The sequence below is a fragment of the Pseudophryne corroboree genome, chromosome 2 (genome assembly GCF_028390025.1).
Source record: "Pseudophryne corroboree isolate aPseCor3 chromosome 2, aPseCor3.hap2, whole genome shotgun sequence".
In the NCBI taxonomy this organism is placed as follows: domain Eukaryota; kingdom Metazoa; phylum Chordata; class Amphibia; order Anura; family Myobatrachidae; genus Pseudophryne; species Pseudophryne corroboree.
Window position 1 is genome coordinate 876,327,242 of NC_086445.1, and position 13,721 is coordinate 876,340,962.

Below are 13,721 nucleotides of genomic sequence, written 5' to 3' on the forward strand. Positions count from 1 at the left end.
CTGGCTGCACTAATGACGGAGTAGTGTATTTCTAGGAGTAAAGTCATAAGCGAGGCTAAACTGATCAGTATTATAGACGGAAAACTGAAAAGTTTATATTATTGGCGGGGGGGTTCTAAATCGGTAGGAAGTTGGACTGTGAAGTTGCATTTACACTTTGCACAGTCTATATCTTAAAAGTTTTCCACCTTTCTGCACATCCACAGGGCTGTCTGTAATTTCAGGTGGCTGAGTGATGCTGCCATCAAGGGCGCAGGGCCTGTGGTTGGCACCATCAATGTCCATGGTACCTGCATTTGGAATAAAGGGTGCCTGGTATGGCAACCTGCAGCCTAGAGAGCTGAGCCACATGTAGCATTCTTAGGATACTGTGGGTGCTTAGCTTGGGTTGGTATCAAGATCCCGGCGCTTGGGATGTTGGAAGTCAAAATACCAACAGCGGCATCCCGAAGCACAGGATCCCAACACGCAGGGTCTTGACACCTGTATGGTAAGTATACTAAAAGTAACCGCTACCATTCTAACTCCCACCCCCCCTTCACAGGCTGACCATAATTCCCCCTTCCCTCCCTTCGTGCAGAACAACCCTAGCCCTCCCTACCCTGCAGGCTAACCCTATCCCTCCCCGGCTGTGCTTAACCCTTACATCCCCTCCCTGTAGCCTAACCCTAACCTCCACAACCCCCATTCGCAGTCTAACCATAACCGTCCCCACGCAGCCTAAGCCTAACCCACCTCCTCCAATGCAGCCTGATCCTAACCTGGCCCGGCATACTTACGGTCGAGATGCCGGAAATCGAAATGCCGACTTCTGTCCGTCGCAGGCATCCCGACACTGGTCAGAAGTCGGCATTCTGACTGCTGGCATCGCAATTGCCGGTATAGTGACCAGATCCCCTCAGCTTCTCTGATTAGCCCCGTCATGACAGTATACAGTATGTAAGTTCATCCTGCTATGGCCATACATATCCAGGTGCATTTCATCTTTGTCGACTTGTCTCCTGAGATCTGACAGCGGGGCTATCCTGTGCTGGTTGGCATATTTGTGTGCACTGGTGTGAAACAAAGGTGTTTTACAGTGTGCATCCACTATGCTTCTTAAGTGTGACCTCTTGTGCTTTGGGGCCCTCAATGTATCCAAATTGATGCAAAGTGCAGCTGTGGATTCTTAAGAACCATAGCAATTTGGCATTGCCTCTGTACAGTGATCTGACAATCAGCTGTCCCTGCAATCCCTAACACTCTACTTCAGTTGCACTGAAACTTACCTCTGACAGGTCTGCCCAGTGCGCATGTGTGACCTGAGTTCACGCATACCACTGCCGCAGGGCACGCAGGGCCAGAGGAATCCCTCTTCCCAACACAGACCTCTTTCCCATAGAAAGAATCTGGGCTCCATGAACCAACGCCATCTGAGAATTATGTAGGTTCCCGCAGGCAAACGCCCAAAGCTTTCAGTGTTCAGAGTTTGCTGAATATTGGGGCTCCTAATGATAAATAGTTCAGTTACTAAAAACACATGGACACTAGCATTTCTGCATGTGTAATAATCATTAATGATCATGAATAGGCCCCTTAAAAACTAAATTAAAATGTGGCCTGATGCTGATACTTGAGATAGGGAAGGTTGAGGAAATCCTAACATTAAGAAGGAAAATGGCTCCCTCTAGTGGGTAAACATATTTCATCAGGCAGCTCATTGAAGCTAAATATAATCCATATCTACGTAAAATGCATGGAACGAAGAAGCTCGTGTTTATTTATTTTTTGGGGAGAGAAACAACTTGTTTGAATACTTATGCATCTCAATTTATTAAGTTCTGTAATGGGTAACGGAGCGCAGTGGGACAATATTTATGGTTGCTATGGGTTGTCAGGATAGAGATAATCCCGTTTTGTGGCTGCTTCACCTTTTCCAACCCACAACCCTTTTTGCCCACTTCTAGGGCCCTCCACCCTCCTGCACCCAGCTCCAGCCCCTACAGTGTGTGTCTAGTTACTGTGGACTGGCCCCTTCCGGGACTAACCCTGCGCCCTGATCACCTCCAAATTCATATGTTCCTCTGCTCTTCCACCTCTGCTCCTCCTTCGTACTTTGTCTCCCTCCCCCATCTCCCTTAGACCCAAACACCCACCACAGCCCCTTTCAGAGCACCTGTCCCCGTATGTGATTTTTAATATATCTGAGCAATAATAGGCCCCTTTTTGTTGTAGTTTTATTCTAATACACTATTATCTTTATTCCCCAGTGTCCTTTTTAACATAAATATGTGCATATGTGTGTGTGTGTGTGTGTGTGTGTGTGTGTGTGTGTGTGTGTGTGTATTTGTGTAGAGACTGAGAGATAGATAGAGCTATATAAATGTCTATCTATCTATCTAATCAGAAAGGTGTCCAGCTGCCCCTGAGGGGTTGACGTTCAGCAATTTAGGGGTTTTAAAATGAAATTATATCTTGGCAACCCCCAACGTAAAAACATTGTGGTGCCCCTGACTGAAAGGGAAAAATGTTACCTAAGACAGCTTTTCTTGGCATGTCCCGTATTAGTTGTTCCTCCAGAATCTCATAACAGGCTTCTTGTAACATCTGTAGCATTTTCTGTAAATCCTGATACTCGTGGGCTGGTAACTCTCTGCAGTGACCGGTGTTCAGGTCCAACACTCCAAGAGTTCTCCCTGTTGGGTCTCGGATTGGTACCGCAATATGGTGCTCTCCATAGGCCTCAGTAGTAATAACCTCTGAGCTGTCTGCACACTTAAAGAGATAATCCCTGTCCAAATAACCAGGAGGTATTGCTTTAATCATAGAACATATTGACATTGACATGCAGTAATAATTTAAGAAAGTCAAGCTGATTCCTAAACTGTATCACCCTGAGGCAGGGTTGGACTGGCCCACAGGGGGGGGGGGGGGGGGGGGACGACCACCCACAGTCTGGGGCCCCCTCCTCCTCCTCTAGGGATCATCAGGTTCCAGCCTGTGTACTTAAATCATACATTATACATATGTTACCTTGTACTGCACTAGACCATGATATATTCTCTACAGTGCATTGCTAATATATCTGGTACATTATCATGCATGCACTAGCAGTATTCATATATATATATATCTATCAAGGGGCCCAGACCATGCACTCTCTAATGGTTAGGCAAACCAATGTAGTGGCTGGCCACACCCCCTCTGAAGACTGGCCACACTCCTAAACATGGGCCACTACCACTGCATTCCCTGGTGGGACCTTCATGCCCCAGTCCGACACTGCCCGAAGGTGCCGCAAAGCTCTTACATGGGTGCCTCGGTTTACTGTTCCAGGACAAAATGATAGGCAAAACCAGTGCTTGTGGCTGCCAATCATAAAACAGGTGGACAATCAGAAGCAAAACTGTACACCACCACATAACTGTCCCTAAGGATGACACGTAAGCCCAATTTACTGAATTTACAAATTATTCAATAAAAAACTTTTATCCTGGGCGCCGTGATTCAAGAAAGTTTGGGAACCACTGTCTTCACCTATAATCAAAATTAAAGCAATTTACATTGCGTCTCTGCTAGCTGCAAGTTGTTCATTGTCTATGAGAAATTATTTTAACCATTTTAACCTTGCCTGCGACTACCTCCCTTGTATGTAGCTAAGATGGAATTGTGACGGGAGACAAGGCTTCGCAGACAATACACCAAATACTAAAAATTGCATTGCACAATAAAAATATATTGACAATAATGGCCGGCTGTTCTGCTTGTAAGTAACCAAGTGGTTCGGAGCATTAGAATTAATACACAAATCAGATACTGTTCTGGACTATGGTGTGCTTAATGACTGCAAGATTCTGTGAAATTCAGTTTGCCCAAAACTATTGTTAAGCACTGCATAGTGCACTGCTTTCATTAATTATACTCAATATAGGTATTTTTCATAGTGGTTTGCCTGTACAAAAATGAATGTCTATATTATGATTTGTGCTTTAATTAATGCTTATCGTGTTTCACATGTATGAAAGGGGCAGTCATAAAACAAGATTTATGGTAAGAACTTACTGTTGTTAAATCTCTTTCTGCGAGGTACACTGGGCTCCACAAGGAATGACATTGGGGTGTAGAGTAGGATCTTGATCTGAGGCACCAACAGGCTAAAAGCTTTGACTGTTCCCAGAATGCATAGCGCCGCCTCCTCTATAACCCCACCTCCGTGCACAGGAGCTCAGTTTTTGTTAACCAGTCCAATGCAGTAGCAGGTAAAACAGACGACAACCGTTATTAGCCACATACACCACATTCTCACGACAGGAGAAAGTGTCAGCGTTTAATGCCATACCAACCCAAAGAAGCTATGTGCGTCAGGGTGGGCGCCCTGTGGAGCCCAGTGTACCTCGCAGAAAATAAGATTTTACTCACCGGTAAATCTATTTCTCGTAGTCCGTAGTGGATGCTGGGAACTCCGTAAGGACCATGGGGAATAGACGGGCTCCGCAGGAGACTGGGCACTCTAAAAGAAAGATTAGGTACTATCTGGTGTGCACTGGCTCCTCCCTCTATGCCCCTCCTCCAGACCTCAGTTAGGATACTGTGCCCGGAAGAGCTGACACAATAAGGAAGGATTTTGAATCCCGGGTAAGACTCATACCAGCCACACCAATCACACCGTATAACTCGTGATACAATACCCAGTTAACAGTATGAAATATAACTGAGCCTCTCAACAGATGGCTCAACAATAACCCTTTAGTTAGGCAATAACTATATACAAGTATTGCAGACAATCCGCACTTGGGATGGGCGCCCAGCATCCACTACGGACTACGAGAAATAGATTTACCGGTGAGTAAAATCTTTTTTTCTCTGACGTCCTAGTGGATGCTGGGAACTCCGTAAGGACCATGGGGATTATACCAAAGCTCCCAAACGGGCGGGAGAGTGCGGATGACTCTGCAGCACCGAATGAGAGTACTCAAGGTCCTCCTCAGCCAGGGTATCAAATTTGTAGCATTTAGCAAACGTGTTTGCCCCTGACCAAGTTGCAGCTCGGCAAAGTTGTAAAGCCGAGACCCCTCGGGCAGCCGCCCAAGATGAGCCCACTTTCCTCGTGGAATGGGCTGTTACTGATTTAGGATGCGGCAATCCAGCCGCAGAATGCTCCAGCTGAATTGTGCTACAAATTCAGCGAGCAATAGTCTGCTTAGAAGCAGGAGCACCTATTTTGTTGGGTGCCTACAGGATAAAAAACGAGTCAGTTTTCCTGACTCCAGCCGTCCTGGAAATATAAATTTTTAAGGCCCTGACTACGTCCAGTAACTTGGAATCTTCCAAGTCCCTAGTAGCCGCAGGCACTACAATAGGTTGGTTCAAGTGAAAAGCTGATACCACCTTAGGGAGAAACTGGGGACGAGTCCTCAATTCTGCCCTATCCATATGGAAAATCAGATAAGGGCTTTTACATGACAAAGCCGCCAATTCTGACACACGCCTGGCCGAAGCCAAGGCCAATAAAATGACCACTTTCCACGTGAGATATTTCAAATCCACAGTTTTAAGTGGCTCAAACCAATGTGATTTTAAGAAACTCAACACCACGTTGAGATCCCAAGGTGCCACAGAAGGCACAAAAAAGGGGCTGAATATGTAGCACTCCCTTTACAAATGTCTGAACTCCAGGCAGTGAAGCCAGTTCTTTCTGGAAGAAAATCGACAGAGCCGAAATCTGGACCTTAGTGGAACCCAAATGTAGGCCCATAGTCACTCCTGACTGTAGGAAGTGCAGAAAACGACCCAGCTGAAATTCCTCTGTTGGGGCCTTCCTGGCCTCACACCACGCAACATATTTTCGCCAAATACGGTGATAATGGTTTGCGGTTACTTCTTTTCTGGCTTTTATCAGCGTAGGAATGACTTCCTCCGGAATGCCCTTTTGCTTTAGGATCCGGAATTCAACCGCCATGCCGTCCAACGCAGCCGCGGTAAGTCTTGGAACAGACAGGGCCCCTGCTGTAGCAGATCCTCTCTCTACTATATCTCTCTCTAATATCTATCTAATATCTCTGATATTATTTCTTGAAGTTCTGGGTATCAAGCTCTTCTTGGCCCATCCGGAACCATGAGTATCGTTCTTACTCCTCGTTTTCTTATTATTCTCAGTACCTTTGGTATGAGAGGCAGAGGAGGGAATACATAAACCGACTGGTACACCCACGGTGTCACTAGAGCGTCCACAGCTATTGCCTGCGGGTCCCTTGACCTGGCGCAATATCTAGTTTTTTGTTTAGGCGGGACGCCATCATGTACACCTGTGGCCTTTCCCAACGGTTTACCAACAGTTGGAAGACTTCTGGATGAAGTCCCCACTCTCCCGGGTGTCGGTCGTGTCTGCTGAGGAAGTCTGCTTCCCAGTTGTCCACTCCCGGAATGAACACTGCTGACAGTGCTAAGACGTGATTTTCCGCCCATCGGAGAATCCTTGTGGCTTCTGCCATCGCCATCCTGCTTCTTGTGCCGCCCTGTCGGTTTACATGGGCGACTGCCGTGATGTTGTCTGATTGGATCAGTACCGGCTGGTTTTGAAGCAGAGGCCTTGCCAGACTTAGGGCATTGTAAATGGCCCTCAGTTCCAGAATATTTATGTGTAGGGACGACTCCTGACTTGACCAAAGTCCTTGGAAATTTCTTCCCTGTGTGACTGCCCCCCAGCCTCGAAGGCTGGCATCCGTGGTTACCAGGACCCAGTCCTGTATGCCGAATCTGCGGCCCTCTTGAAGATGAGCACTCTGCAGCCACCACAGTAGAGATACCCTGGTCCTTGGAGACAGGGTTATCAGCCGATGCATCTGAAGATGCGATTCCGACCACTTGTCCAAGAGGTCCCACTGAAAGGTTCTTGCATGGAACCTGCCGAATGGAATTTTGCTTCGTAAGAAGCTACCATTTTTCCCAGGACTCGTGTGCAGTGATGCACCGATACCTGTTTTGGTTTCAGGAGGTCTCTGACTAGAGATGACAGCTCCTTGGCTTTCTCCTGCGGGAGAAACACTTTTTTCTGTTCTGTGTCCAGAACCATCCCCAGGAACAGCAGGCGTGTGGTAGGAACCAGCTGTGACTTTGGAATGTATAGAATCCATCCGTGCTGTTGTAGCACTTCCCGAGATAGTGCTACTCCGACCAACAACTGCTCCATGGACCTCGCCTTTATAAGGAGATCGTCCAAGTACGGGATAATTAAAAACTCCCTTTTTTCGAAGGAGTATCATCATTTCTGCCATTACCTTGGTAAAGACCCTCGGTGCCGTGGACAGTCCAAACGGCAGTGTTTGGAATTGGTAATGGCAATCCTGTACCACAAATCTGAGGTACTCCTGGTGAGGATGGTAAATGGGGACATGTAGGTAAGCATCCTTGATGTCCAGGGATACCATGTAATCCCCCTCCTCCTGGCTTGCAATAACCGCCCTGAGCGATTCCATCTTGAACTTGAATTTTTTTATGTATGTGTTCAAGGACTTCAAATTTAAAATGGGTCTCACCGAACCGTCCGGTTTCGGTACCACAAACAGTGTGGAATAGTAACCCCGTCCTTGTTGAAGTAGGGGCACCTTGACTATCACCTGCTGGGAATACAGCTTGTGAATTGCCTCTAGCACAGCCTCCCTGCCTGAGGGAGTTGTCGGCAAGGCAGATTTGAGGAAACGGCGGGGGGAAGACGCCTCGAATTCCAGCCTGTACCCCTGAGATACTACTTGAAGGATCCAGGGATCCACCTGTGAGCGAGCCCACTGATCGCTGAAATTTTTGAGGCGGCCCCCCACCGTACCTGGCTACGCCTGTGGAGCCCCCGCGTCATGCGGTGGACTCAGAGGAAGCGGGGTAAGAATTTTGATTCTGGGAACTGGCTGACTGGTGCAGCTTTTTCCCTCTTCCCTCGTCTCTGTGCAGAAAGGAAGCGCCTTTGACCCGCTTGCTTTTCTGAAGCCGAAAGGACTGTACCTGATAATACAGTGCTTTCTTAGGCTGTGAGGAAACCTGAGGTAAAAATTTTTCTTCCCAGCTGTTGCTGTGGATACGAGGTCCCAGAGACCATCCCCAAACAATTCCTCACCCTTATAAGGCTCTATGTGCCTTTTAAAGTCAGCATCACCTGTCCAGTGTCGGGTCTCTAATACCCTCCTGACAGAATGGACATTGCATTAATTCTGGATGCCAGCCGGCAAAATATCCCTCTGTGCACCCCTTATATATAAGACGACGTCTTATGTTCGCAAAATAGTATCCCTGTTTGACAGGGTTACAGACCACGCTGCAGCAGCACTATCTGCAGGTCTCAGTCTAGTACCTGAGTGTGTAAATACAGACTACAGGATAGCCTCCTGCTTTTTATCAGCAGGTACCTTCAAAGTGGCCGTATCCTAAGACGGCAGTGCCACCCTTTTTGACAAACGTGTGAGCGCCTTATCCACCCTAGGGGATATCTCGCAGCGTAACTTATCCTCTGGCGGGAAAAGGTACGCCATCAGTAACTTTTTAGAAATTACCAGTTTCTTATCGGGGGAACCCACGCTTTTTCACACTTCATTCACTCATTTGATGGGGGAACAAAACACTGCCTGCTTTTTCTCCCCAAACATAAAACCCTTTTTTAGTGGTACTTGGGTTAATGTCAGAAATGTGTAACACATTTTTTATTGCCGGGATCATGTAACGGATGTTCCTAGTGTATTGTGTATATGTCTCAACCTCGTCGACACTGGAGTCAGACTCCGTGTCGACATCTGTGTCTGCCATCTGAGGGAGCGGGCGTTTTTGAGCCCCTGATGGCCTTTGAGACGCCTGGGCAGGCGCGGGCTGAGAAGCCGGCTGTCCCATAGCTGTTACGTCATCCAGCCTTTTATGTAAGGAGTTGACACTGTCGGTTAATACCTTCCACCTATCCATCCACTCTGGTGTCGGCCCACAGGGGGCGACATCCCATTTATCGGCATCTGCTCCGCCTCCACATAAGCCTCCTCATCAAACATGTCGACACAGCCGTACCGACACACCGCACACACACAGGGAATGCTCTGACTGAGGACAGGACACCACACAGCCCTTTGGGGAGACAGAGAGAGAGAGTATGCCAGCACACACCAGAGCGCTATATAATGTAGGGATAAACACTATCACTGAGTGAATTTTCCCCAATAGCTGCTTGTATAAACAATATTGCGCCTAAATTTAGTGCCCCCCCTCTCTTTTTAACCCTTTGAGCCTGAAAACTACAGGGGAGAGCCTGGGGAGCTGTCTTCCAGCTACACTGTGAAGAGAAAATGGCGCCAGTGTGCCGAGGGAGATAGCTCCGCACCTTTTCGCAGACTTTTCTCCCGCTTTTTTATGGATTCTGGCAGGGGTAATTATCACATATATAGCCTCTGGGGCTATATATTGTGATTATTTTGCCAGCCAAGGTGTTTTTAATCGCTGCTCAGGGCGCCCCCCCCCCCCCCAGCGCCCTGCACCCTCAGTGACCGGAGTGTGAAGTGTGTATGAGGAGCAATGGCGCACAGCTGCAGTGCTGTGCGCTACCTTGGTGAAGACTGAAGTCTTCTGCCGCCGATTTTCCGGACCATCTTCATGCTTCTGGCTCTGTAAGGGGGACGGCGGCGCGGCTCCGGGAACGAACACCAAGGACGGGTCCTGCGGTCGATCCCTCTGGAGCTAATGGTGTCCAGTAGCCTAAGAAGCCCAAGCTAGCTGCAAGCAGGTAGGTTCGCTTCTTCTCCCCTTAGTCCCTCGTTGCAGTGAGCCTGTTGCCAGCAGGTCTCACTGTAAAATAAAAAACCTAACATATACTTTCTTTCTAGGAGCTCAGGAGAGCCCCTAGTGTGCATCCAGCTCGGCCGGGCACAGAAATCTAACTGAGGTCTGGAGGAGGGGCATAGAGGGAGGAGCCAGTGCACACCAGATAGTACCTAATCTTTCTTTTAGAGTGCCCAGTCTCCTGCGGAGCCCGTCTATTCCCCATGGTCCTTACGGAGTTCCCAGCATCCACTAGGATGTCAGAGAAAGAGATTTAACAACGGTAAGTTCTTACCATAAATTTCGTTTTCTGCTGTGGAGTACACTGGGCTCCACAGGGAATGACATTGGGGATGTCCTAAAGTAGTTCTTCATGGGAGGGTATGCACTGTAGCAGGCACAAGAACCCGGCGTCCAGAGGAAGCATCCTGGGAGGCGGAAGTATCGAAGGCATAGAACTTTATGAACGTGTTCACTGAGGACCACGTAGCCGCCTTGCACAATAGTTCAAGGGCCGCACCACGGCGGGCCGCCCAAGAAGGTCCAACAGACCGAGTAGAATGGGCCTTGATGGTAGCAGGAGCTGGAAGGCCAGCCTGTACATAAGCATGTGCAATCACCATTCTAATCCATCTGGCCAGGGTCTGCTTGTGCGCAGGCCAGCCACGTTTGTGAAAACCAAAAAGTACAAAGAGAGGATCAGACTTCCGAAGGGATGCAGTTCTCTTCACATAGATACGGAGAGCCCGTACCACATCCAAAGACTGCTCTTTGGAAGACAAGCCAGGAGAGGCAAAGGCCGGAACCGCGATCTCCTGATTAAGGTGGAAAGAAGACACCACCTTATGTAAGTACCCGGGACGTGTTCTAAGAACCGCTCGGTCTTAGAATCCGTCTAGCAGAGGCAATAGCAAGCAGAAACAATACCTTAAGAGAAAGCCACTTAAGGTCTGCAGATTCAAGAGGCTCAAACGGAGACACTTGCAAATCCTCCAGAACAAGTCCCATGGAGCCACAGGCGGGACATAAGGAGGTTGAATCCACAACACACCCTGAGTGAACATATGAACATCAGGTAATGTCGCAATTTTTCTCTGAAACCAAACCAACAAGGCAGAAATATGAACCTTGATGGAGGCCAGACGAAGGCCCAAGTCCAGGCCTTGTTGTAGAAAGGCCAAAAGTTTGGCCGTACTAAACTTGTAAGCGTCATGATTATTAGTGGCGCACCAAGCAAAGTAAGAATTCCAGACCCTATGATAAATCCGAGCAGAAGCCGGTTGCCGGGCCTTCAACATGGTTTGAATGACCGCCTCAGAAAATCCTATGGCCCTCAGGACGGAAGCTTCAAGAGCCACGCCGTCAAAGCCAACCGGGCTAAATCCTGATACACACAGGGGCCCTGAATGACGAGATCCGGGCACTGTGGAAGTAGAAGTGGACGCTATATCGAGAGACCCTGTAGGTCTGAGAACCAATGCAGTCTGGGCCACGCATGAGCGATCAGAAGTAGGATTCCGCCTTCTTGTTTGAACTTCCTTATTACTCTGGGCAGGAGTGACACCGGAGGGAACACGTATGGCAGCTGAAAGTTCCATGGAATTGCAAGTGCGTCCACGAATGCTGCTTGAGGATCCCTTGTCCTTGCTCCGAAGACCGGAACCTTGTGATTGTGTCGAGACGCCATCAGGTCCACATCTGGAAGGCCCCACTTGTCCACCAGTAGTTGAAACACTTCTGGATGGAGGCTCCACTCTACAGCATGTATGTCCTGATGACTGAGAAAGTCCGCTTCCGAGTTTAGGACCCCTGAAATGAATACTGCCGATAAATCTGGCAGATGGTGTTCCGCCCACTGAAGAATCCTTGATACTTCCCTCATTGCCATGCGGCTTTGAGTGCCGCCTTGATGATTGATGTACGCCACTGTGGTGGTGTTGTCGGACTGTACTTGAACAGGTCTGTTCTGTATTAAATGCTGGGCCAAGTTCAGTGAGTTGAACACCGCCCGCAGTTCCAGAATGTTTATTGGGAGGAGAGACTCCTCCCTGGTCCACCGACCCTGAAGGGAGTGTTGCTCCAACACCGCGCCCCAACCCCTCAGACTGGCATCCGTCGTCAGAAGGACCCAGTTGGAGATCCAGAAAGGATGACCCCTGCTCAATCGATGGTCCTGCAGCCACCATCTTAGTGACAGACGGACCTCCGGAGACAAGGAGATAATTTGCGACCTGATCCGGTGAGGCAGGCCGTCCCACCTGGCAAGAATCCGCTTCGCTAGAGGGCGGCAATGGAATTGAGCGTACTCCACCATGTCAAAAGCCGACACCATGAAACCTAGCACTTGCATTGCCGAATGTATCGACACTTGTGGACGAGATAGGAAGCATCGAATCCTGTCCTGAAGCTTCAGGACTTCAGGACTTTCTCCTGAGGCAAGAACAACCACTGGTTGTGAGTGTCCAACAACGCCCCTAGGTGCACCATGCTCTGAGCAGGGAACAGGGAAGATTTCTTCCAGTTGATGAGCCACCCGTGGGCATGCAGAAACCGGATAGTCAAATCCAGATGGCGCAGGAGAATTTCTGGGGAATTCGCCAGGATCAACAAGTCGTCCAGATACGGCAGGATCCTGACCCCTTGACGGCGGAGCACAGCCATCATTACCGCCATGACCTTGGTGAAGACCCACATAGCCGTGGTCAAACCAAAAGGTAACGCCCGAGATTGGTAATGGAGGTTGCCAACCGCAAACCTCAGGTTCTGCTGATGCGACATTGCAATGGGAATATGCAGGTAAGCATCCTGTATATCCAGGGAGACCATATAATCCCCAGGTTCCAAGGCCAGAACAATAGAGTTAAGAGTTACCATACGAAACTTGGAGACCCTCACAAATTTGTTCAAGGACTTGAGGTTGAGAATGGGCCGAGAGGACCCATTCGGTTTCGGGACTAGGAACAGCGGTGAATAGTTTCTCTGAGCCAGAGGCACCTGTACTACCACTCCTGTGTCCAGGAGGGACTGTACCACAGAATGAAGAGTGTTTGCCTTCACCTGATCCGAAGGAAAATCTGTCAGGCAATATCGATGAGGGGGACGATTCTTGAAGGCGTAACCTCGAATGACAACTTCCCATATCCAGGCATCTGAAGTGGTCTTCAACCAATCCTGGGTAAACCCTAGAAGTCGGCCCCCCACCCTGGGAACCCCCAGAGGGAGGCCCGCCCCATCATGCAGCAGGCTTGTCAGTTTTGGAAGCAGGCTGACGGGCAGCCCAGGCCCGTTTAGGTTTGGGCTTAGTGGGTTTGGAAGTGCGAGCCTGTTTCGGGTATGTCTGACCCTTTACTTTCCCGGAAGGACGAAAGGAGCGAAAGGAAGTACTCTTAGCCTTCGGTACCGAAGAAGCAGTACTAGGTAGACAAGCTGTTTTAGCAGAAGCTAAGTCAGCCACAATCTTGTTGAGGTCTTCTCCGAAAAGAATGTCTCCCTTAAAAGGGAGCACCTCCAGGGTTTTCTTAGAGTCCAGATCCACAGACCAGGACCGTAACCAGAGAATCCGGCGAGCCCAAATGGACGTAGTAGAAGCCTTAGCCGCCAGAATACCGGCATCAGAAGCCGTCGCCTTAATGTAATGAGAAGCTGTGACAATATACAACAAACATTGTCTAGCATGATCGGAAACGTTGGAAGGCAGCTCAGCTTCCAACTCCTGAGCCCACGCTTCAATAGCCTCTGCAGCCCAAGTTGCTGCAATGGTGGGCCGATGCGCAGCACCAGCTAGGTGTCAGGGCCGGGTGTTTTTGTGAATCCGTTAACCCTGGACCAACCAAAGGTGTAGGTGCTGGGGTATGATGAAAGCAGGAAGGACGGAGAAAGTTCCGTTTCATATATTAATTGTAAGCAACAATTCCAGTAAGGAGTTGAATGACAAATTATTAATCACCATATATAAACTG

At 48.8% G+C, this 13,721-nt stretch overlaps 1 protein-coding gene across 3 annotated transcripts in view; it reads right to left on the minus strand.

Moving 5' to 3' along the window:
* The window catches only part of EFCAB5 (EF-hand calcium binding domain 5), a 154,390-nt gene that overhangs the window by 22,695 nt on the left and 117,974 nt on the right, over positions 1–13,721 (minus strand). For all 3 annotated transcript variants that reach the window (XM_063955958.1, XM_063955959.1, XM_063955960.1), the window contains exon 18: positions 2,514–2,770. In XM_063955958.1, coding sequence (XP_063812028.1) covers positions 2,514–2,770 — 257 coding nt within the window. The remainder of the gene's footprint in view (positions 1–2,513; positions 2,771–13,721) is intronic.